This window comes from Pleurodeles waltl, chromosome 3_1 (genome assembly GCF_031143425.1).
Source record: "Pleurodeles waltl isolate 20211129_DDA chromosome 3_1, aPleWal1.hap1.20221129, whole genome shotgun sequence".
NCBI lineage: Eukaryota > Metazoa > Chordata > Amphibia > Caudata > Salamandridae > Pleurodeles > Pleurodeles waltl.
Genome location: NC_090440.1, coordinates 1,038,975,633 through 1,038,999,992, shown reverse-complemented (window position 1 = coordinate 1,038,999,992; position 24,360 = coordinate 1,038,975,633). Strand labels below are relative to the sequence as shown.

General features: G+C 41.3%; 1 protein-coding gene across 1 annotated transcript in view; it reads right to left on the bottom strand.

Annotated features, from left to right (window-relative positions):
• The window catches only part of SCTR (secretin receptor), a 372,442-nt gene that overhangs the window by 255,001 nt on the left and 93,081 nt on the right, over positions 1 to 24,360 (bottom strand). Inside the window, exon 2 of the mRNA XM_069224326.1 lies at positions 3,223 to 3,343. Within this exon, the coding sequence (XP_069080427.1) occupies positions 3,223 to 3,343 (121 nt within the window). The remainder of the gene's footprint in view (positions 1 to 3,222; positions 3,344 to 24,360) is intronic.

Below are 24,360 nucleotides of genomic sequence, written 5' to 3'. Positions count from 1 at the left end.
TATATAAGAAAAGACTTGTTGCAAAATTCAAACTCAACAACGTATTTACCTCTCATACTGAAAAATGTTTATTTCTTATTTGTCATTATGAAAGTATGGAAAAAGCTGGGAGACTTTTAGCTTTTCAGCTACAACAACAATAATCTTCCAGAGTAATCCCTGCTATTAAAAATCATAGAGGCGATTAACTTACTCGTCCTTCTGACACAATTTCAAAAATATTATGAATCTCTTTATGCCTCTCTAAATTGTTAAGATAATAAATATGAACACCTTTTTTGCAAATATGACTCCTCCAAATATAAAACAGAAACAAAGAGAAAGTTCAGAGGGGAACTCACAACAGAAGAAATATTTAAGGTTATTGAATGTTCTGCTACTACTAAAGCCCCTAGAGAAAATGACTTACCTGTGGAACACTGCAAAATTACTAAAACATGCACAGTCCCAATCCTGGAATCCGTTTTTAATGAAGCATTACATGTGGGACATTTACCTTCTGATTTCCTATGAGCTTGCATCACTGTAATCCCTAAACCCACAAAAGATTCCTTAGAATGTTCCAGTTACAGACCTATATAATTAATTACCTCTGATGTTAAAATACTGGCATAAATCTTAGCTACTGGGCCTAATTTGGTCATTACATTTCCTATCCACCCTTCTCAGGGTGGTTTCGATTCAGGTCGATCTTTTACCAACCACCTCCATACATTACCTTTATTCTGGCAACTATGTAATAATACTGAGGAGAATATCTTGTTGTACTTAGATGCAGAAAAAGCTTTAGACAGGGTGGAATTGGGATATTTGTTTCATCCGATGGAAAAGATGGGCATCAGAAAAGATTTTATCACTTTAACTAAGCGCATGTATCATTCTACTTCTGCTGCTGTTACATGCAATGGTGTCACCTCCCAATACCTTAATATATAGCATGGTACAAGACTGGGATGTCCACTATCTCCATTGTTATTCCTTTTTGCTCTTGAACCATCAGCCACAGTGATAAGAGAAAATGTAAATATAAAAGGAATTACATCTCCTGTCAGTGAAATTAAATTCTTCTAATACGCAAATTACATACTTTTGATCCCTTCACACCAGGAGCCTCAGCTACCTCTTTGATTTCAATTTTAACTAATGTCTCATCCAAGTATAAAATCAATTGGTCCAAATGTAAAGCTTTACCAACGGCTAATACTAGTACTATTGCCTCTATAGGCACCCTTCCTCTTAAATGGAAATGCTCTCAACTTAAATATCATTGGATACTTCTCAATCCTGGTCTGAAAATATGATTATGGATAATTTAAGTTCCATTATTCACCAAATTAAAAGAGATTTTCAACGCTGCTCACTCCTAAACCTGTCAATTTGGGGCAGAATACAAATTGTGAAAATGAATACGATCCCTAAATTCAACTATATCTTTGGCATGATTTCATTAATTGCAACTACAAACTTTTTTGAGTCAACGTCTTCCTTGACATCTCATTGTTTTGGGGATGATAACCCTCCTTTAAGTGGTTCAAAGTTATATTCCTCTTCATTGAAAGGTGGTTTACATCTTCCCGATCTAAAAATATACTGGACAGCTCAACAATTGACCCACTCTATTATTATGCTCCCTACATATTGGAGTATCCCACTTTCGGTTAAACTTGAACAATCTTTACTTAAAACCAATGCACCTTTTGCTATTTATTATATTAAAAGTCCCTGTTTAACAAAGTCCTTTAACTCTATTGTACACTCTTCCCAGTTATCTTTGCAAAAAAGCCCATAAAATTAGAAAATCTCACACTCGTTTACACTCTCAGGCTCCATTATGGAATAATGCAGACAATAATCATATGGAAAATAACTCAATTGGCATATTTAGAGCAAATACAAAATAAATACAAACTCTGATACGTTTACACAGCCAAATTATTTAAAATCCTTTGCACAACTTCAAGAAGAGTTGAACCTTCCAGGGTTACAGATCAATTATTTTAATCAATTAGCTTCTGTTCTTAATTCCGCCTTAGTCAAATCACAAGAAATGCTTCTTCAATCACCAATTGCACAATATATTCATATTTGGAAGAATTGTAAAGGTATAATTTCAGGTTTGTATTCTATATTAGTCGATTACTCCTTTTCTAATGACACATCCAATAATTTGAGATCCTGTTGGTCTTTATGACTGAACACAACTTTCTCAGACAAAGAATGAACAATACTACTGGAAAATCATAATAAGAGTCTTAGAGACTCATGCCCACCATTTTAAAATATTACATCAATGGCACTGGACTCCTGCTAAACTCCATACCACTAAACTTAGTTCTAGTTCTACTCCTGCTAAATCATGTCAATAATAGGATTGTCATATAGTTCATATAAAATGGGGTTGTTCAAAAAAGTGTTCTTTCTGGTCACAAATTGAAAGCCATATAAAGAAATACTCAACTGTTCAATTATTTATTTCTTCTCGTCTATCATTACTACATGATACAACAGGTTTGACATCCATTCTGCACATACCTTTACATGGCTTTCCACAGCTCTGAGGTTCGCTAAAATAAATATATCACACTTTTGGAAATCAGATGCTGTCCCGACATTTAATTCTTGGTTGAAAGATATGGTTGAGGTAGCACACTCTGAGAAGATTATATATAAAATTGAATGGTAACTTATATACTTTTGATTCTGTATGGGGTCCTTTTTTAGACCTGTAAACCACGTTTAAATTTGAAGGCATGATACTGGTAATTGTATATTTTCTTTCTCTTTTTTTTAAGCTATTCACTTGACTTAATTTTTTTAATTTCCATAATAATATAATCATATGCTTGAACTGGTTTTATCAATATTTGTTTGTGGAACATACCTCTTAGCTAATTCTCTAAATCCATATGTGATTATTATTATATTTTACTTGTACTCGTTTTGTCTATGTAATGCAAATATATTGTTTTTTCTGTGTATTTTGCTGTTATCGTTTTTTGACACTTGAAAATTTAATAAAGAATGTCTTACCACCCTATATGTTCAGAATTGACACTTTACATCTGTTCGTTCATCCCACCTTGGCTGAAACAACCAGGGATTTTTTTTTATAGTTAATGAGGGAATCCTTTGCAATTGGAAGCCGTACTGTGCTTTGTTCGTCCTTATTAAGTGCATGTGCATAAACACCATGATATCGTTATTGATAAAACACTAGTTTACCTTCCATAAGCCGTTGATGTTTAGATAAGTTCTGTTTTTCTTCCGCCAGAAGCTCGAAACATTGTTCCTTTTCTTGCCTTATGACATTTAGTAAATTACAGTCCATTTGACCTGCTCCGATCTGAAGCATAAACAAAAAAGGCAACGTTTACTTTCCGGATTTTACAAGTTGACTAAGTATAAATAGGCTGCATTTAACATATACATTACATAAGCACGTACCAATACCGATCCTTGGCTAGGTATGATATAATTGTATATGGAAAAAATGCAAAGTTATTCTGAAACCATATAAGAACAAGAATTTGCAACGCAATGAGTCTTGCATATGTCGAACAAGTTAATTGTCATGTTTTGACAATAGCGCCCACGAGCAAAAACAAAAGAAAAACATGAGTGGAAACTTAGAAAACAGGACTGAACAAAATAAAACAAAGTGAGCTTTAAAAAATAAAACTTCGCAATTTTGTTTGTCCTACTAGGCACGTTTTTCCATTGGCAAGCCTTCTCTTTGTGGGGTACTTGAAGTTAGAACAAAATAGTACCTCGATCACGTCCGGAGCAGCGGAGGGGCACTAATTAATTTGAAATAAACTAGTGCTTGATCCCTGCTAAACACTGAGGAACGGAAATGATGCCAGACATGCCTTGAAGAATTACGAGGCTGTAAAGAAGAGTGCCATGCAAACCAACAAATAATGAGAGACAGGCGGGCTCCAACCCCTGTACTAATAACAACAGCGTCTCGCATACCAGACGCTCCCACCCTTCTTCTCCCCTGTTTCTGGTTGGCTACGGTATGCACCTCAGCCAGGCAGAACTTACCCACTCTAGTCAGGACAAGGGACTTGCACATCCAAGATAACCCCTGCTCACCCCCTTGGTAGCTTGGCACGAGCAGTCAGGCTTAACCCGGAGGCAATGTGTAAAGCGTTTGCACAACACACACAACACATGTGACACAATATCCCCACCACAAAGGAAACACACCAGATTATGTGAAAATATACTGTATTGTACACAACGTAATTATTAGACCAAACATCACATATCAGTACTATTCTGCTACCTTAGCAGTTGTCAGAAAGTTACACATTACTTACCCTGCCAATTAGCAGTAGTCACACATAACACACAGGTTACTCAGTATTCTGCAACATAAGCAGTAGTCAGGACACACGTTATCACATTAGAACACTTTTCATAAGAATATCATAAAACGCCCATAGTAGGAACATTAGAAAACATATGGCAAGTTAGGGAAACATATTAGCAAGTCATGCCCATAGAAGGAACATTTGCACATATATGTAAAAGCATCATAGAACAGGTAGGTAATATATCACAATTAGCAAAGTCTTTAGAAAGAACTTCGATTATAATTATATTGGTCCTTTTAAAAGTACCTGTCTTGATGAAGAGGCACTTCCAGTGCCTAGAATGAACAATGGGGCCCCCGACACTCCTCTGCGCAAAATGGGGGCCTCCTGTGAGCATTAGGGACCGAGAGGGGCAGCACGCTCCCTTCCGAATTCCTGACGGGCCCGTTTTGGGACCCGTGATCAGGGGGGCCCAGGTCAGGGAAATCCTGGGAGTAAGGAGGGGGGCGCCACGCACCCCCTCCGATCTGCAAACGGGGCCCTCCGGGGACCCGGGAACTCCTGGGGTATCCCTGGGCCTCCGTGGGCCCTTCCACGAAGGGAGACCCCTTCACAATTGCCCTTGGCCCACGAGGGGGCCCACCAGAGAGCCTGCGGCACGGGCGAGCCTCCAATGAGGCTGCCGCCCCACCCGCACGGTCAGGGAGAGCCCTACGGGGCTTGAGCAAGTGAGGGAGAGGCGTCCTCCTCTCCCTCTTGCCCGGACGAAACGCTGGCACAAGGTCAAGCCGGCCGGTACCCCGGGGGCACTCCTTGGAGCGATCCCTACCCCGGGGGCACCGCTAGGAGCAGGCTTGCTCCTGATTCTTTCCGCATTGGTTTTCTCGTGCCCCAGGGGCACTGAGCTAAGCACGATCCTCGCGCTCCGATGCAATTAAAAAATGTAAAAAACAGGCAGCGGCGGTGGAGTACCTGGACCAAAAGTAAAGCAGTTTTCAAAGCGCCAGGACACCTCTGCAGCCCCGCCTGCGGCGGTGATCTTTTTAGCCAGAATCCAGTGCCTTGAAGTGCCTGATGGCACCGAAGAGCGCTCTCTCAGCGCAAAGGCAGCACTCCCCGTGCAGGGAAAAGTTCAGGGGTCAGGGACCATGGCACCCTGCCCCTGGGAACAAGGAAGCAGGAAGGAGCACAAGGCTGGTGGGCCCAGCTACAGGCCAGCACAAGGGGTGCAGATGATGGCAGTTCCTCCTAGTGACCAGGCAGGTCACAGGTTAGCACAGCAGCAGCAGTCCAAGGCGGTTTCCTGGTGAGTCCATTCATCAGCGTTCTGTGTCCAGTTTCAAGTTCCAAGAGAGTTCAAATTGTGGGGAAAATTCCCCTGTACTTATAGTCAGTTCTTACAGTGTTTTACAATGGTAGGGAGAGGAGGTTCCAGCCAGTTACAACAGGTTCTGGGAGTGCCCCCTCTCTCCTTTCAGCACAGGCTCCAAACATCAGTGGGGGGTTAACGACCCTATTGTGTGAGGCCAGGGCACAGTCTTTACAAATGCAGGTGTGCCCCGCCTCTTCCTTCTCTCAGCCCAGGAAGACTATTCAGTATGCAGATGCACCTCTGTGACACCTCCACCCTCCCTGTGTACAGGCTGTCTGAAAAGTATGCACAAAGCCCCGACTGTCACTCTGCCCAGACGTGGATTGAAGTCAAGCTGCAAAACACCAGAGTCATAAGCAAAGATAAATACGCACTTTCTAGAAGTGGCATTTCTGTGACAGTAATAAAAGATACACCCACACCAGTAAGCAGCATTTATTATCACCATCACAACCATACCAAACACGCCTACGCTACCCCTCATAAAACAGACAATAACCCTTACACATAAGGCAGGGCATTTCTAATGCAATCCTATGAGAAGGCAGCACTCACAGCAGTGAGACACCAAGTTAGGCTGTTTGTCACTACTAGGACAGGCCATGCAATATGGCACGTGTCCTGCCTTTCTACATACATGGCACCCTGCCCATAGGGCTAGCTACGGCGTACCTTAGGGGTGACTTACATGTAGTAAAAGGGGAGTTCTGGGCCTGGCAGGTAAACTTAGATGCCAGGTCCCTGAAGCAGAAAACTGCGCACACAGGCTGCGCTAGCAGGCCTGAGACAGGTTTGAAAGTCTACTTCAGTGGGTGGCGCAAGCAGTGCTGCAGGCCCACTAGTAGTATTTAATTTACAGGCCCTGGGTATAGAGATACCACTGTACAAGGGACTTATAGGTAAATTAAATATGCCAATTAGGTATAAGCCAATCATACCAACTTTAGATGGGAGAGCACCTGCACTTTAGCACTGGTCAGCAGTGATAAAGTGCTCAGAGTCCTAGAGCCAACAGCGAGAGGTCAGAAAAACCAGGAGGAAGGAGGCAGAAAGACTGGGGATGACCCTGCGTAAGGCAAAAAGTCCAACATCCCCCAATAGCAAACACTGCTTGCATCAAGGCGCCAGGATGGGAAAACAGTAAATGCCAAGATATAAGCCAATAGTGCCCACATCTTCACATCCAAACACTACACTTTACTCATTTTTGGCAAGGGTTGTAGTAGTCAGTGTAAATCTGTTCAGTAGTTTTGGTGATATTGAATGAAAAGGAAATGTATATATCTAGGGATGTAAATCCTCCACGGATCCGATAGATCTCATGCTGAGATCTGATTGGCTATCAACACTTCAACCAGGAAGTGTTGGCAACCGTCTTGGGACGCTGACTTGTCTGAGTCCTAAGAAAAAAGGCAGAAAAAAGAAGGGGCAGGGTAGGAACACCCTGATCCCCTATGCCTGGCGGTGTGGACTGACATGGTCCCCGGTGGGGCCAAATAGCATTTTTTTTTTTTATTATGCCGCAGAAATATCCAGGGCAAAAATTAAAAGATAAAACAAGCACGGTCTCCTGCGCTTGTTTTGTATATGCCACCCAGGTGGGAAATGTCCCGGGGATGTATTCAATAACTAATTAATGAATTCAGGGAGTGGTTTGCTGGTGTGGGCCCAGTGGCAGTGTGTGCCTGGCATGAATGGCTTATAACAGCTCAGTGTGACACATCTTAGGAGATCTCAAGTGGAAACCAACAGCAGCAGCATACTTCGCTCTGCCGAGTGGGTGGCTGTATGTAATAGGGGTAGGGAAGGAGGGGTGGGGCTTTCAGTGAGATGCACAAAGAAGCCCTCAAAGAAGCATCTCGGAAACTACGCACATTGGAATAGCAGCTCTGAATACAACTTAGCACCTAGATGAAATGCCAAAACTCACATTTTGGTTTACAATGCGAGTGACAAGGGAGTGTCTTAGAACGCTCCTCTGTGAACATAATCTTCTATAAAAAAGAAAGACAGTGCTATGTCCTAAAACGTCCAGCACTTATGGCTCCCTTCAACCCTATGTGTTGTGGTTGTTTCCTCTAATACATCAAACAACAGCATAGTGAAAGTAAGATTCATTTATTTAAGAAATAACTTCAAGCGTAAGGAGCCAATCTACGAGCGTCCTCCCGGATCAACAATCCCAGTCCTTCTACCAGCAGAGAGCACCCTGGAGAATGCTTGGAAAATGCATTCAACCGATAAAATACAGAATGGATGCAGAGAACACAGAACACATATTGCATGTTACGTCAGAATACTACCTCTCCCCCTTTTATAACAACAGAAAAACAATGAATGCATAAGTACAATTATATTAATAAAAAAACAAAGACGAAACACAAAATAATTACATAATAAATTCTTGAATAACAATTCAGTACAATTTGGTTTCTAAGATACTGGTCTATAGCATTCTCAAATTTGCAGCTGCTGGCCAAGATGCACAAAATAGTAATGAAGAAGAAATATCATATAGTTAGCTGGAAGTGCTGAAAAGTTGTTGATTTTTGCTGAGCGCAAAAAAAATGATAAAGGTGTATTAAATACAAGAAGTAGTAGAAATCTGAGAAGAAAAAAAAATACAAAAAAACGTATCAAATGCTCACACAACATGCATATGTAAATTGTGATCAAGTATGTAACATAAAGAAGGTGTGCCTGTCACCGTAAGGAATAAAATAGAAACAATGACAAGCAGGCTGAATGAGACAATAGAGGTGTGCCTGTCGCCAGAAGCAAGGAATGTGAAGGTTGACAGGCAAGCTGTTATCAAGAATATAATGCAAGTAGGGTGTGCCTGACACCAATACTTAAAATCCTAAAATTGTGAAAGTTGAGTAATTGCTCCTGATGAGACACGTTGTGCCTTAGTAAGCGTAACGACGAATAGCCTTCTACAGGTCATTGCTACGGTACCGCTCATTGGACATCCAAAATACCTGACCACATTGAAGACGCAAAGAGTGACGCATGTGTTGTGAGTCTGCTTGTACCGACGTCAGCTAGCGAATAAGTTAGGGAGTTCCAGTTCCTCGCAAGCTCGGCAAGCACGTTTCAGCGAGCGCATTGCAAATGCCATGAGCTGGATAATGGTGTTCAAAAGACACTCAAAAAACGGTGAGTGTAAAACACCTTCGCCCAGGAGCCCAGACAATGCTCAAACATGTCAGATCTCAAGTAGTCAGAGCCCCCAAGATTTGGCAACTAAATACCTGCAAGAAGTTACATTCCAAAATAATGACGTAAGTTAAAAAGTACCTTCTTATCCTATGCGATGGTGCAACTACACAAGATATCACACGTGAGTATTACTCCTGAATTACTGCACCACTGATCGGTTTCTCAGTAATGAAGTAGCGCCGTGCCATTGATTAGCGTCTCGGTTAATGAGTTATCACCGTGAAATCAATGGGCTCCGAAAAATAAATTACATGAACAATATTTCTACCAGTCGTCGCCATAATGTTGTGGTTGTTTCCTCTACTATATGAAACAACAGCGTAGTGAAAGTAGAATTCATTTCTTTAAGAAATAGTTTCAAGCATAGGAAGCCCATCTACGAGCGTCCTCCCCAGATCAACAATCCCGGTCCTTCTACCGGCTGATCGGACCCCGGAGAACACTCGGAAGATGCACTCAAAATACAGAATGAATGCAGAGAACACAGAACACATATTGCATGTTAGGTCAGAATTCCGCACTAGGCATTCCCTCTTTCGTCAGCTACGGTGAATAAGTTAAAACGAGAGATAAAGTGGTCTGTTCTCGAACACACAATTTGTTCATGTGAGGAGAGCGCGTTATTACTCTGTCTCCGGATTGCGACATACTAGCAGCAGTGCAAAACACACGGGACAAATGCATTTGCACTATTCGTGCTGACTGGCCATGCCCAAACGTTTTTTACAACAGTGCAGTCAACATATTTTAAATCATACTTAAAATGTATTTATGTCTGATAATAATGCATCGTTTTACTTATCAAAAATGGCTTAAACACTGGAAACTCATTTTTTAAAATATCTTCATTTGGAAAAAAAAGAAATTGAGCAAACTAATTTTGCGCTACATTTGCCTCCTAAGGAATACGAAATAGTACAGACTGGGTTTGACTAAACTGTAGTCCCATATTTCACATTGGAAGACTGGAGAAACTAATTTCCTCCTCTTCTTGGCATGCAAGTATGCATAGATCTCTCCCTAGCAGGAGCATTAATCACAAGAGGTATCTTGAAATTTTAATTGCTTCCCGAAGGCTGAATGCACAAGGAACTTTTCAGCAGGTGCTTTTAAATCACAAGTTCCTAAATTACTGATAAGCACAGCACCCCTCCCCCCCCCCCCTGAGGTCAGCGCCCACTAATCTAGGTCAGCACCCGGTACGGCTGCACCGCTCGCACTGCCCTAAATCTGGCCCTGCTCTGTTTAATGTACCTACCAAAGTGAGAAGTAAACCTATAAAACCCCTGCTGTGCATGTACAAATTAAAGTGCTTACCTGTTCTCACTTATGGTGCTGGCATATGGTGGTTCAGAGATTGCAATAAGGTTCGGAGGAAAGAAAATCGCTTTTATAGGCGGCTGCCTGGACTTGGTCCAGGAAGCTCACGGTATTCATTTATGAAGATTTAGGTTTGACCCATGTGAGCCATGTGATTGACTGGCTTGCCCCAGTTCTTCTCTGGGCCTACAGAGAACTCTTTTAATTGTGAAATCATTGAGGACTGTCTGTCCTGTTATTATGGCTTCAATCAATCAATCAACTAGAATTTGAAAAATGCAGCTAATCACCCGTGTGGGTATCCAGGCGCATTGTTCCTGCTGGAGGCAGTCAAAAAGCCAGCTCTTGATTCCCTTCCAGAATTCCAGGAGGTAGAGTGATGCTCCGAGGTGCAGAGAAAGACTGTTTAAGACTTGGTGGCAAGGTAGGAGAAGGAACATTCTCCACTATTGCTTCAGCAGGTGCAGGGGGTGTCGATGAGGGCCAGGGAGGAGGTGCGCAGCTGTCTGGAGGGTTGGTGGAAAATCAGGCGGTGGTTGATGTATGCTGGTCCTCTGTCATGGATGGCGTTGTAGGCGAGTAACAGCAATGTGAATCTGCATCTTTTATGAATGGAGAGCGCATGAAGGTTCCTTAAGTAAGGGGTGATGTGGGTCCATTTGGAGATGTCCAGGATGAGTCCACCTGCTGACTTCTCTATTGTCTGGAGTTTCTTTAGGAGTTGGGTGGTGACTCCTGCGTAGAGTGTGATGCTGTAGTCCAGCCAGCTGGTTACCAGGGCTTGGGTGACTGATTTCCTGGTGTTGATGGAGAGCCCTCTGTAGGATCTTTCGGAGCAGGCAGAGGGTTTGGAAGCAGGTGAAGGAGACTGCATTGATTTGGTGTCTTATGGGAAGTTTACTGTCCAGGATGACGCTGAGTTTGTGGGTGTGGTCTGTTTGTGTGAGTCCGAGTTTGGGGGGCCACCAGGAGTTGTCCCATGGGCAGGAGGTGTTCCCAAAAATCAGCCCTCCATCATGTTTGTGTTAAGCTTCTGGCAGTTGGTCTTCATCAGGTTGATGACACTCGTCATGCAGTTGTGGAAGTTGGTCCTAGAGGCGGAGGGGTCTTCTGAGAGCGAGAGGATGAGTTAGGTGCAATCTGCAATGGATGTGATGTTGAGGGCATGGGTTCTGATGATGCTGGCCAGGGACGTCATGTATGTGTTCAACTGGGTGGGGCTGAGCAATGAGTCTTGAGGAACGCTGCAGATGATGTTCTTGGGTTCCGAAGTGAATGGTGGTAGGTGGATTCTCTGGGTCATCCTGTGAGGAAGGATGCGATCCATATCAGGGCATCTCCCTGGATCCATATGTCGCAGAGTCACTGGCATAACAAAGGCCCCCGCACCCCCTGAAACACATAGGGGCCACGGAGCTCCAGGGGCTCCCCTCAGCCCAGCCCCTGGCCTAAGTGAATCTGAAGGGGAGCTCTCTCAATGTTCTTTGCAGGGGGAGCCTCCAGTTTCATTACATCACTGGGCGGAGTCTCTTGATGAGGGTGTGGTGAGATACGGTGTTGAATGCTGCTGAGAGGTCAAGGAGGATCAGAGCCACAGTCTCTCCCTGGTTGAGGAAGGGCCTGAAGTCATTGGTGGCTGAAATCAGGGCTGTCCAGCAGGTTGTTGATCTGCAGGTCTTTGGTGAGTCAATGGGTTATAGCCGTCTCAAGGACTTTGGCTGCGAAGGGAAGCAGAGAGATAGGGCAGTAGTTCTTGAGTTGGCTTGTGTTGGCAGAAGGTTTCTTGAGGAGTGGTCTGACTTCTTTGTGTTTCCATTGGTCCGGGAAGGTGGCTCTGGAGATGGATGCATTGAGGACAGAGGTAAGTTAACTGCTGATTTCATTGCTCCTGAGGTTGAAAAGGTGGGGGGAGCAGGGGTCCGTGGGTGCTCCACGGTGGACAGAATTTACAATGGCTGAGGTGCTCCGTGTAGTGAATTTTTGCCATGCGGTGAGTGGATGGTCGTGGGTGGTGTCCATTGGTGTGAGATGGCTGTCAAGGTCGGTGGGTTCGGGTTCAAAGTTTTTGTGGATGATTGCTATCATGTTGTGGAAGTAATCCGCCAGGGTGTTGCAGAGTTCCTTCGCAGGGAAGATTGTGTTCTCAATGGCTTATGGGCAGGAGTACTCTCTGACCATGTTGAAGAGTTCCTTGTTGTGGTTGCAGCTGGCTTCGATGCAGTCCATTAAGGCACATCTTTTTGTGTCTTTTAGGAGTTGATGGTATTTTTTGAGGGTTGACATGTTGGAGTTTCTGTCAGTTGGATCTTTGCTGCGATGCTCCTGTCGTTCTAAGCATTTGCAGTTCTGTTTAATGGCCCTGAGTTCTAGTATGTACCAGCTGGCTTGTTTGGTGGGTCTCCTTGGCTTGGTGGGCTTGATAGGAGCAATTCTGTCAGTGCAGTTGGTGATCTAGGTGGAGAAGTTATAGACGGCCTTTTCCAGGTTAGTTGAGGAGTCAAGATGGGTGGTGTTGAGGGTATTCTTCCAATGGGTCTCTGTGAAGTTTGTTTCAACTGCAGTGGGAGGCTTGCGGGTGGTGCAAGACGATCCTGCAATAGTTAAGTGGACGATGGCGTGGTTGGTCCAGGTGAGTTTGGTGACATGAGTATGCTTGACTCAGTCGCTGGTGGTGAAGATAGGGTCATGGGTGTGTCCAACGGTCTGTGTGGTGTTGGTGACCAGTTCCTTGAGTAATATGTTGCTCATACTTTCCAGGAGGTTGGTAGTGCTTGTGCCCTGGAGGTCATCAAGGTGGAAGTTGAGGTCACTGAGGAAGATGTAGTGGTTGGAGTCAATGGTGAGTGGTGAGATGAATTCACAAATGGCGTTGCAGAAGCCAGGGCATGGGCCTGGGGATCTGTAAGTGAGGGTGCCTCTGATGGTCATTCTGCTGTTGGTTTGAAGTTGGGACCTGGGAGGGGGGTAGGGCGCAGGAGGCCAGAAGCAGGTGAGCGAAATGGGTGGGTGGGAAAAAATGCTGCAGCACAAATCAGGCAACAGCCATAACAGGCTCCATAATGAGACTGTACTAGCACCCTAATGGTACTATGCACAATGCTGGAACAAATGGGCAATACCAGCAGGGTTGGGCAGGACACCAGGCGAGCAATAAAACTGTAGTCAGGGTGAGGGAGACCTTCCGCGGCGGAGTCTTCAGGGATGGCTTAAGAATCCTTTGGTTGAACTATATATATTGAAAACAGCAGAATCTGTTTGAATACCAGCGTTATTTTCCAAACCATATATATTTCAAAAAGGGGCATTTGCCATACTAAAGACTTGTTCATGAGCAGGGCAGTAAGTGACAGGAAGGGACTTGAGGTCATGAAGCCGAGTATGAGAAAACTGATTTGCTTACAAACGGTCAAAGTTGTTGAGGCATATCTCTGGTACAACATAAGGGAAAGGGCTTTGCTAATGAAATTTTGCGTAGGTATAATAAGGAGCCTGTCGCCAATTTGACCCTAAGCCAATTCTGCTCTGTCCTTGTGATCAATTCAAAATAACCTGGGTTTTTATCAATATAAGCATGCCCTATATCACCTTCAAAAGCTCCCTAATTACAATGTCTGTTATTTTGTGGGAGCCTTCCTGAAAAATGCACTTTATTGGTGTGAAACCTTAGCCCTCTAGTTAGAATGCACCAATATTTGATTCTCCTTTGTGTACCCTCTTAGCTGCTATTTCTCATTGACTGTCTTGTGACTCCAATGAGAAAGGAATTGTTTCGTATGGGGTGTTGTGTCACATTGTTTTTAAATATATTATGTATTATTTTGTATTCTGCTTTTACAAAGTACTTTATATGAAATTGCTGATGGCGTTGCTGATGCAAGTGTTTTATGTATTTTTAGATTTGTTTGTTGTTTTATGATTATATATTAAGAAAGAAAGAAATACACACTGATTTCACTTCCTGACAGTCTGATTTCAGAGAAAACAAAAGTACTTTGATAAAATGGGTCTTCTTCTTGCGAAATCTCCAGTAAATAAAATAATAAATCCTAAAAGGGTGTAAAAGTCCACACATTACTTACCTTTACTTACCATTGGTTGGCCCCAACGTTACTCTCCATTCTAGTCTTTCTTTTGGTCAGCACCTCCTCCTGGGCTCCGGCTGCCTCCTGGGCTTTGAGTCCAGACTTTACCCATGGAGCTTGGATCAAGTACTCCTTCCTGTGGTCAGTGTCCTTCCACTGGCCACATGCTCCTACAGGTACTCTTTTTTTATTTTTCCAAACAATCCCCTCTTTTTTGACTGATTTTTTTCATGCAGGTTTATATTTTACTTTTTGGTGCCTCTCCCCTCGTCCCCCTCTCCGAAGCCCACTCATTTTTTTTGCAGACTTATATAGAGCAAACTCGACCCAGTTTATGTAGAGCAAACTCAACTCAAAGGTACTGGAGCACTTTACATGAGTACCAATGACATTACACAAGGTCACATTTATCTGTTTGTTAGGCATGGGGACATTAAATGATTTGCCCAGAATCACAGGATGTTGATCCGATGCTGAGGTGACTGTGTTCCTGATTTCTGCAATTGGAATGGTCACTAAGCGGGCCCTTCTAAATATGTATTTCTGTATTTGAGAAATATAAGGCTTTGCCTTTTATGTCTGTACTAAAACATGCATGAAGGACACTCACCTTCTGGCGCATTACATTAGACATTTTCATACACAAACCTGTGGCTATCATCTATTTTTGTTTCTTTCTTTGCTTTTCGACTTGTCTCCAATTATACATCTAAAAGGTTTTGGTTGTTTCAGGTGTTATATTTTCTTGTTTTACCAAGCTACCTGGTTATAAACGCAGTCTAAGTAAAACAATTCTGACATGGCAAACAGGTTTCAACACAAATGCATTGTGAATCAAAGAGTATTGTAAAATAAATACTGGGAAATAAATGCATTTTTCGAAATTTAGAATATGTGTACAATGTGAAATACAGCTGCAATTCAATCCCTGAAAAGGCTGGCAGAAAGTGATTGGTGATCAGCATGTCAGCGTGGAACTCAGCACCGCCGTGGCTGACCACGTCTCCAACAGCCGCCACCCCACTGGGATCCATGATCCTGGTGGTGGCCGCACTACCCAGGCAGTCCGACTACCAGGGATGTAATCTGGCGGTCGGACCACCAAGAGTGCTGCAGTCTGACCGGCACTGCAGGTTTGGCGGTCCTCGGACCGTCAAACTTGTAATAGGGCCCTAAGTTTTGTTTTTAAAGTGCAGTGCCTAAGTTACCACTATTGTTTCTTATCTCAGAAAGAAAAAAAAAACACACAGACCCTTGGTTAATGAGTAGTCCTTTCTCCATATTTTTAATAACCAGCCAGCCTATAGACCGAAATGATCAGAATGTTGGTCTACACATTTCCAGGATCATGGACATTTTTGTATTCCTTGTGAGAAAGAAAGGAAAAAAAAAGTGTGTTCCAATTTTCCCCATACAATTGGTGAATGGCTACAACAGGGATTATTTAATTTTGTGCATGAAAATAGTCAATGGAGGTTTTCCCATCCACAGTTTAAATTAGTTTTTGATTGTCTTGGGTTTAGTTGCCATTACCATAACATTTGAACATCCTTTTTTAAGCTTAAAAAAATACTCAAACTAGCACTAAGACAGTTTTTAAGCACATGGAAAAAAAACAATGTAAGAATATATTTTGAGCTACGTTCAACGAACATGTCAAATTACCTGGCTATGGTGATATTTGAAGTGAGTAGGTGTCCTTGTCAAATTACATGAGTATGATCATATTTGAAGTGAGTAGGTATTCTTTTTGATATAGAAAGTTGTTTCACCTACCTCCCCTCCAACTCACCCCCCCAGACCCTGCGACCCAGGATTGAACATGTGGATTGCCTTATCTGTTCTCCCTCCAACCAGGCATTTTTGTTTTGAATTTGCACAGCAGCTCACACTGCTGTGCAACTTGCAAAAAAAATTGACAATGCTTGTTTGATGAAGCGTGCATTGGATTTTTACATTTTATAATTATTTTTTTGTTTATTAATCATGTTAATTGTTTAATTGTTTTTATTTTATATCTATGTAAACATATCTACATATATAATCCAAATAAAACGTTTTAAATCAGTTATAAGTTAATAGTGTTATGTTTTATATATGTAATGTGTTTGAAGTGAAGTACTTTTCCTACAGTTGCTCAAACTGCAGTGGGAAGGACAACACTTTACCTACTATTGCAAAGAACGGAGTGGAAATACGCTTTCCCTCCTGTTGCACATCCTGGAGTGGGAATAGTAAATTTAACCTCTCTGAAGTCCAGTGCTTTCTCTACTGTTCCACAGACTAGAATAGGAGTAGTAAATTTTACCCCTCTGGAGTTCAACGCTTTCCCTACTATTGCATAGACTGGAGTGAGAATAGTACATTTTACCCCTCCGAAGTCCAGCGCTTTCTCTACTGTTGCACAGACTGGAGTGGAGGAAGTGAATTTTATCACTCCGAAGTCCAGCGCTTTATCTACTGCTGCACAGGCTGGAATGGGAATAGTAAATTTTACTCCTCTGAGTCCAATCTAATGCTTTCCCTACTGTTGCGTAGACTGAAGTTGGAATGCCCCTCAGAAGTCCAACGCTTTCCTTACTGTTGAACAGACTGGAGTGGGAATTGTACATTTTACCCCTCCAAAGTCTAACACTTTCCCTACTGCTGTACACTTAGAATGAAAATAGCATCACAAAAGGATGATGGACGGAGTGCTAAAACTTTTAAAACACTCATCCCCAGTCAGAGATCTGGGTTTAATCCATTGTTATTTTGGTCACCTTGTTCGGACCACTTATGTCTATTTTAACAATGCAAAGCTTGGCCTGGCAGTTTGGCTGGACTGTTTCCATGGGAAACAGGGTCAAGATTGATTTGCAAATGGCTGGCTCCAAACTTGGGTGGCATGGTGAGCAAAAGAAGGATAGATGAAACCCAGATCTGTGACTGGGGATGGGTGTTTGAAAAGTTTCAGCACTCCGTCCATCATCCTTTTGTGTTGTGAAAATGGTATAGCTATTATTCCCAGACCTTTCTACTTTGTCAACATTGTTTAGATATATCTACTATTATTATTTGTTTAATTTTATATTATATATATATATATATATATATATGTATATATATATATATATATATATATATATATATATTTATTTTTATTTTTATTTTTTATTTTTTAGTAAATGTCTTTTTTGTTTGTTTATTTATTATTTTATCTATTTATATATATGTATATCTATATGTATATATCTATATCTATCTATATCTATATAGATATATATATATCTATATATATATATATATATATATATATATAGATATAGATATATATATATAGATAGATATAGATATAGATATAGGTATATATTTCACAATCTTGCCTCACGTTTCTCCTAAAGAAGAGCAGCACTCCTCGTGGATCCCAAATAGTTTTTTTTTTTTTTTGAGTGATAGCCAACGCGTTTCGGTTGCCTCCTCACAACCTTGTTCATGACTAACGGGCGCCATATCTATTACTCTTTATAACTCTTAGACATTCCATGAACAAAGATGATGGACTGTAATACTTCATATCACATTCTACATTCAGTACTTCATTTTGGAATGGGTTTCTTTTCAACATTATTCGTTGCACATGCTTTTGACATAATTCGATTTAACCATTAGTGCAGGCTATACTTGCAGTACTTGTCTTACTTTCATAATCACTGTTATACTATTATCAGTTTTTTACTATTACTCAATTTGATATCATCTTATTTACTTTCTATTTTCATCAACATTGTTATACATCTCCTTATTTTCCTTACCCAAAACAATTATCTTTTCCTACAACAATCATTATATTCGTTCCTCCTCAGGCATGTACCCCACTGGTCAGTACCCACATCTAATACAATTGGGCTCTGAAAGTTCATCGTACTGCCATTAGTGTCCACAACCAAAGTTCTAAATGTTTTTCCTTTTCTTTCTACTTCCCAGTGAGGATGCATCAATACTTCAATTCATTTCTAAATATTGGTTAGTCATAATTCATACTCATACATTTCTTGTTCCTTTGTTCTGTATCTGCCTGTTCCTCACTCAACCCCTAAGACTAATTAAAGTGACAACAACAATTGTCCTAAATAAAATAAAAAAATCTGTGATAACAGTATTGCCAAAATCCTAGTATAACCTATCCCAACCTCCCTTTTTATGATTACTCATAAACTCAAAAGAAAAAGAAAAAAAACAAAAGAAACCAATCCACCTTAAATCATTATTCTAATTTTCTCTGATGCTTAGTATCATTTTACACATACTGGAGTAAAAATTCAAAACCTAAAATTCCTTTACTAACACCCCTTGATTGTACACAGAATTTTCAGGCATCACCCCAGATATGTATTCAACTCTTCATCCATATTTAGACAATAATGTTCCTTGCTATCAAGCTCCAATATAAGTCTTGTTTCCAGTTTGTGGAGTTCTTTTTACCTATTGCCCCCTCTTCTTCTTTTATGGACGTATGCCAGGCAATTGTATATTAAAAGCATGGAGTCACTGCAATTAACCTTTTCAAAATGTCGTACTATGAGGTGTCTCCGGCCATTGTTCATGATGGCTTGTATATGTTGTAATATACATTTTTGAGCTGGTAACGTTGTGCTCCCCACAAATTTCTTCTCACACAGGAATTTTAGAACATAAACAACAAAGCTGGTCTTACATTTGAGGTTTCTTTTAATTATGATCTTTTTCTTAACAGGGGTTTCAATCTCATGTATGTTCTCTCCCCGTTTGTATGCTTTGCACTTCTTACATTTTGTAAACCCATTTTTGGGGGTGAGCCATGTCCGCTGTATTTTTTGTGCCCCCATTTCACTCCTCACAAGATGATCCCTTAGGGATTTGGATTTGCTATAAGTAATTTGTGGGTGATTACTCACTACTGGGCTCTTATAGGATATTTCTTTATTAAGTACCTGAATTTCTGTACAATGCCCTGTACCTTCTGATGTTCTACCTTATATGTGGTGATATACCTATGGGGCTGCTTCCCTCTGGTTTTCATTTTAATTCCAGTGTCCCACAAGAGAATCTTTTCCCTTTTCTGACTCATGGCTCTACCGGAGGCCACCTCCAAAACCTCTCCTGGATACTCCCTATATCTGAAACGATCTTTAATTTGTTTTTCCACCTTCTCATAATCCTCATCAGTGCTACACATCCATCTACCCCTGTTCAATTCCCCACATGGGATGATCCTAATCAATGGCATTGGGTGGAAATTGCAAGCACGAAGGATAGTATTGCCTTCTGTAGGTTTTCTATATATTGTACTTTCTAGTTTTTCTCCTTTGCCCACTTTTACTAGCACATCTAAAAACTCAATAGCTTTCCTACTAGTTTTGCCTGTAAATTTATATTTCAACTCACTATCTTTATTTCCATCATAAATCATTTGTCCTCCTTCTCCGTGCCTCTTCATAGCACAAAGAGGTTGTCTATGTATATTTGCCACTCCATGATGTTCTTTGACCAATACTCTATACTTTAACCCCTTCTCAGCTGCTTCTCCCACCAGCCTAGATGTTAATTTGCAAAGCTGGGGACAAAGAAGGTGCCCATTGCTGTATCACTCAACTGTTGAAATAGCTCATTGTTAAACAAGATGATGTTCCTTGTTAGGCACCATTCCATCATTTCCAGTAACATCTCATTATGTGCTGCATATTCTACAGGTCTCAATCCTAAATAGTGCTGCACCGCCTTTAAACTATCCTTATGCTTGTGTGTAATGCAGATACATCTAGAGTCATTAACAACATATCACTTTCCCATTTCGGATAAAAAATGCAGCACCACCAATCTATTGTGTCTCTAATGTGAGACGGTAATGTGGCTACCATAGGTTTAAAAAAACTGTTATTGTTTAATTATTAATTTTTTTGCACCTCATTTGTTAATTTTTTGTTATCTATATATATATATATATATATATATATATATATATATATATATATCCATCCAGCGTTGACCTAAACATCACGAGATAATTTCCCTGCGATGAAAGCAACAAGCCAGGATTCAGTGCAGATTGACGTGCTTTACTTAAACAAAAGAAAATCTAACGCATTTCGGAGAGTTAACTCCTTGTTCACAGATCCAAATCACCTCTGTTTGTTACACGTATTTAAATGTCCAAGAGCAAACAACAGAAACTTAACATAATTTTTCACAATTTTCACACTCTTGTTTAATCAAAATCATGAGTGTGAAAATTGTGAAAAATTGAGGAAAAAAATTGAAGAAGAATAATGAATAAATTGTAGGTGGTAAAACTGTAATTAAATAACTGTAGAGAGAAAACAAGAAATGGTTAAAGGATCTTTTGTTGTAAATGTGCCAGATAATGAACTATGTATTGTATTTCCTCTTTTTTGTGTATCCCATGTACGAATACTTATGTTTGTCTTTTTCTCAATTTTTTTTAGGTATGTCACAAATAGTAGTGGGGTGTTGCTGAAATGCAAGGAGCTATTATATCTATGAGGATTGATGTCTCTCATCCAGATAAGTGATATTGTATAAAAATACGATACCCACCTGTTTCAAAATGGCCGACACCCTTTAGAGTATTTGTGTGACGAATTTGTGTTTGAGTCCCTCTTCTATGTTAAGTTTCTGTTGTTTGCTCTTGGACATTTAAATACATGTAACAAACAGAGGTGATTTGGATCTGTGAACAAGGAGTTAACTCTCCGAAACGCGTTAGATTTTCTTTTGTTTAAGTAAAGCACGTCAATCTGCACTGAGTCCTGGCTTGTTGCTTTAATCGCGGGGAAATTATCTTGTGATGTTTAGGTCAACGCTGGATGGATTTATGAGGGGTCGCCGCCCTGCCTGTGACTCCCCGTAACAAGAGGCTGGAGTGAAGGCAATAACTGTGGCATATATATATATATATATATATGTATATATATATCATATATATATATATATGTGTGTGTGTGTGTGTGTATATATATATATATATATATATATATAAATATATATATATATATATATATATATATATAGATATCAATTAAGGCTTCATTCCAATGCGTTTCGGCCATAGCCTTGGTTGCTTGACGAAGGCTACGGCCGAAATGTGTTAGAGTGAAGCCTTAATTTCCTATTAAACACCTTTGTGTTCAGCAATTCGAAGGTGTCTGTGTCATTCCTGTGACAGGAGGAATCTGTACACATATCATAGGGCTACCGGAGCCCGACCCGGACTGCCACACTTCAGCCTCTGCACTCCAGATCTGTTTCTGTGACTATATATATATATATATATATTCTTTTCATATTAGTAAATGTAAAAAAAAAACACAAATGTAATATAATGTAAAATATATATTTTTAACAATGGTACTATATTTTATATACATATATGTATATGTATATATAAACAAACATATATATTTATGTGTGCATGTGTATGTAAGTATTTATGTACATATAGGCCCTCATTCTGACCTTGGCGGGCGGCGGAGGCTGCCCGCCAAAGTCCCGCCGTCAGATTACCGTTCCGCGGTCGAAAGACCGCGGCGGTAATTCTGACTTTCCCGCTGGGCTGGCGGGCGGTCGCCTTCAGACCGCCCGCCAGCCCAGCGGGAAAGAGGCTTCCACGATGAAGCCGGCTCGGAATCGAGCCGGCGGAGTGGAAGCTGTGCGACGGGTGCAGTTGCACCCGTCGCGTATTTCACTGTCTGCGCAGCAGACAGTGAAATACATGTAGGGGCCCTCTTACGGGGGCCCCTGCAATGCCCATGCCAGTGGCATGGGCACTGCAGGGGCCCCCAGGGGCCCCGCGACCCCCCCTACCGCCATCCGGATCCCGGCGGTCCGACCGCCGGGATCTGGATGGCGGTAGGGGGGGTCGGAATCCCCGCGGCGGTGCAGCAAGCTGCGCCGCCGCGGAGGATTCAATGGGGCGGCGGTACACTGGCGGGACCCCGCCAGTGGTGCCGGTCCGACCGCGGCTTTACCGCCGCGGTCGGAATCCCCATTGGAGCACCGCCGGCCTGTCGGCGGTGCTCCCGCGGTCCTCCGCCCTGGCGGTCAAAGACCGCCAGGGTCAGAATGACCACCATAGTATTAAATGTTATATTCATTTAGTTTACATTATATTTATGGTATATATTACATTATTTAAGGTTTACTATTTTAAACTATATATACATTAAAAATCAATATTTTTATGTTTTTAACAATAGTGTGAAACAATATATTTTTCTATATGTTTGAACCTACCTTTATAAGTATAGGGACACACTATTCTTCTCATCTATATTTTTGGCACACTATTTATGTGTCACAATATTTTTGTGATTAATACTATGTCACGGATCCTTTTCTATCGCTACAGCTTAATTAGTTACAATAATTATAACAGTAAAGGTCAATGTGGATATTTTGCTTGCTGCCACACTTTTGCAGTTAGATAGCTCTGTCAACATCATTATTGGATTCCTTAAAATCAGTGCTTCACATACCTAATCTAACAATTTCGGAGCATCAAAACTTATCTTTTTGTCTCTCTTGAGTCTGGTAACTTACCCTTCTCAAAGGAGAGTACCAGTACTCATGACAGTCTCTGCTGAGGAGTGCCCTTCTTTTTCCACATCCAGTTAGCTGCGTCAGCCAGTTTCATTTCTGAACTGCTCAGTGGAGTCACTCACACAGCTTTTCTGCTTTTTTCTTTTTATTAGGGTAGTGAAAAGATCTTATTGTGGGATGTGCTATGGGCCCTTGATGTGTCTGTTTATAATTACATGCTTTTCTTTAAGAGTAAATCCTGTTATGCTGTTCCTACTTTCGTAATAAGATGCCGTATTTAGGATGGCAGCAACATAGTTTGTGGGAAACTGAGGGCAACCAACACCATTTGTAGCTGTCAGCCTAACTCCTGGCTAGCTCGCAGTGCCTCACCCAAACCTCAAAAGGTGATTGTGACAACCTAAGCATGAGACTTTGACTCCTCAGGGAAGTCGTGGAAACAGATCATACCCCTTTCATTTAGTTACTCACACAAACATAGGCGGGACACAAAATGCTAAATAGATTTCAAATGTATTTATTGAAGTAATTGCATTCTGGTTTTAAAAGCATATGCTGCGATAATTAATCTGATAATACAAAGCAAAGTAACCAACATTACTAACAAAGTGAAGAAAATGGATATCCCCACCAAGTTGTGTGGCTCTAGATGTTCTTGCGATTTCTACCTAACCCTGTGTTTAGACCTGAGAGCATAGTGATTATAACCCTCTCCCTGGCCCGATCAAAGTAATTAGCCCCATCCCATACTTGCGTAGATAGCAATCCTCTCAGGAGGCTGAGAAGTCAGTGGCAGAACAACTGTCTTTCATGTAGTATGCATTTCAGGTTGATCATGACTGGAATGCCCTCTACTACCCTTGGGTCAATGTGTGTTGTATATAATAACCCATTCCCCATTTGGAACACATTTCTGATGTAATGCTGTGTCTTGGAGACATAAGTTGGCTCCTGGACTGGCAACATGAGCAGGCCTGTACTGCATGTAACAGCGATGGATAAAGAGTACAAATTATATGTGGTGCAGGGCTGATTAAATGTACAGCGTGTTCTCTGCCTTCCTAATATGAAACAGCTGATAAAATATGTAAAAGCAATTGCTAAGAGAGTCTCACTAAACATGGAAAAAACGTGTAAAAATGTATTTAAGGCACAAGTCGAAAAACCAAGCCAAGACATGGTTGCCCAGCCCTGGTACTAAAATAATCCTCACGGGACACTCCCTTTGCTAGCTGTGAAGTGCAGATTCTAATACCCACTTATAGGAATAAAAGATAAATGTTTAAAAAACCTAAAAACTATAAAAACGTCCACATCGACAAGCAGGGCATTTCATAGGAAGACCGCCAATTTTAGATCCATAGGTTGTTTGTTTTAAAAAGTGACCTAACTGAAACCCATCTGAATCTTGCATAAGGTCATTGAAAACATCAGTTGAGCTGGAATCCAAGAGGGACCCTACTTC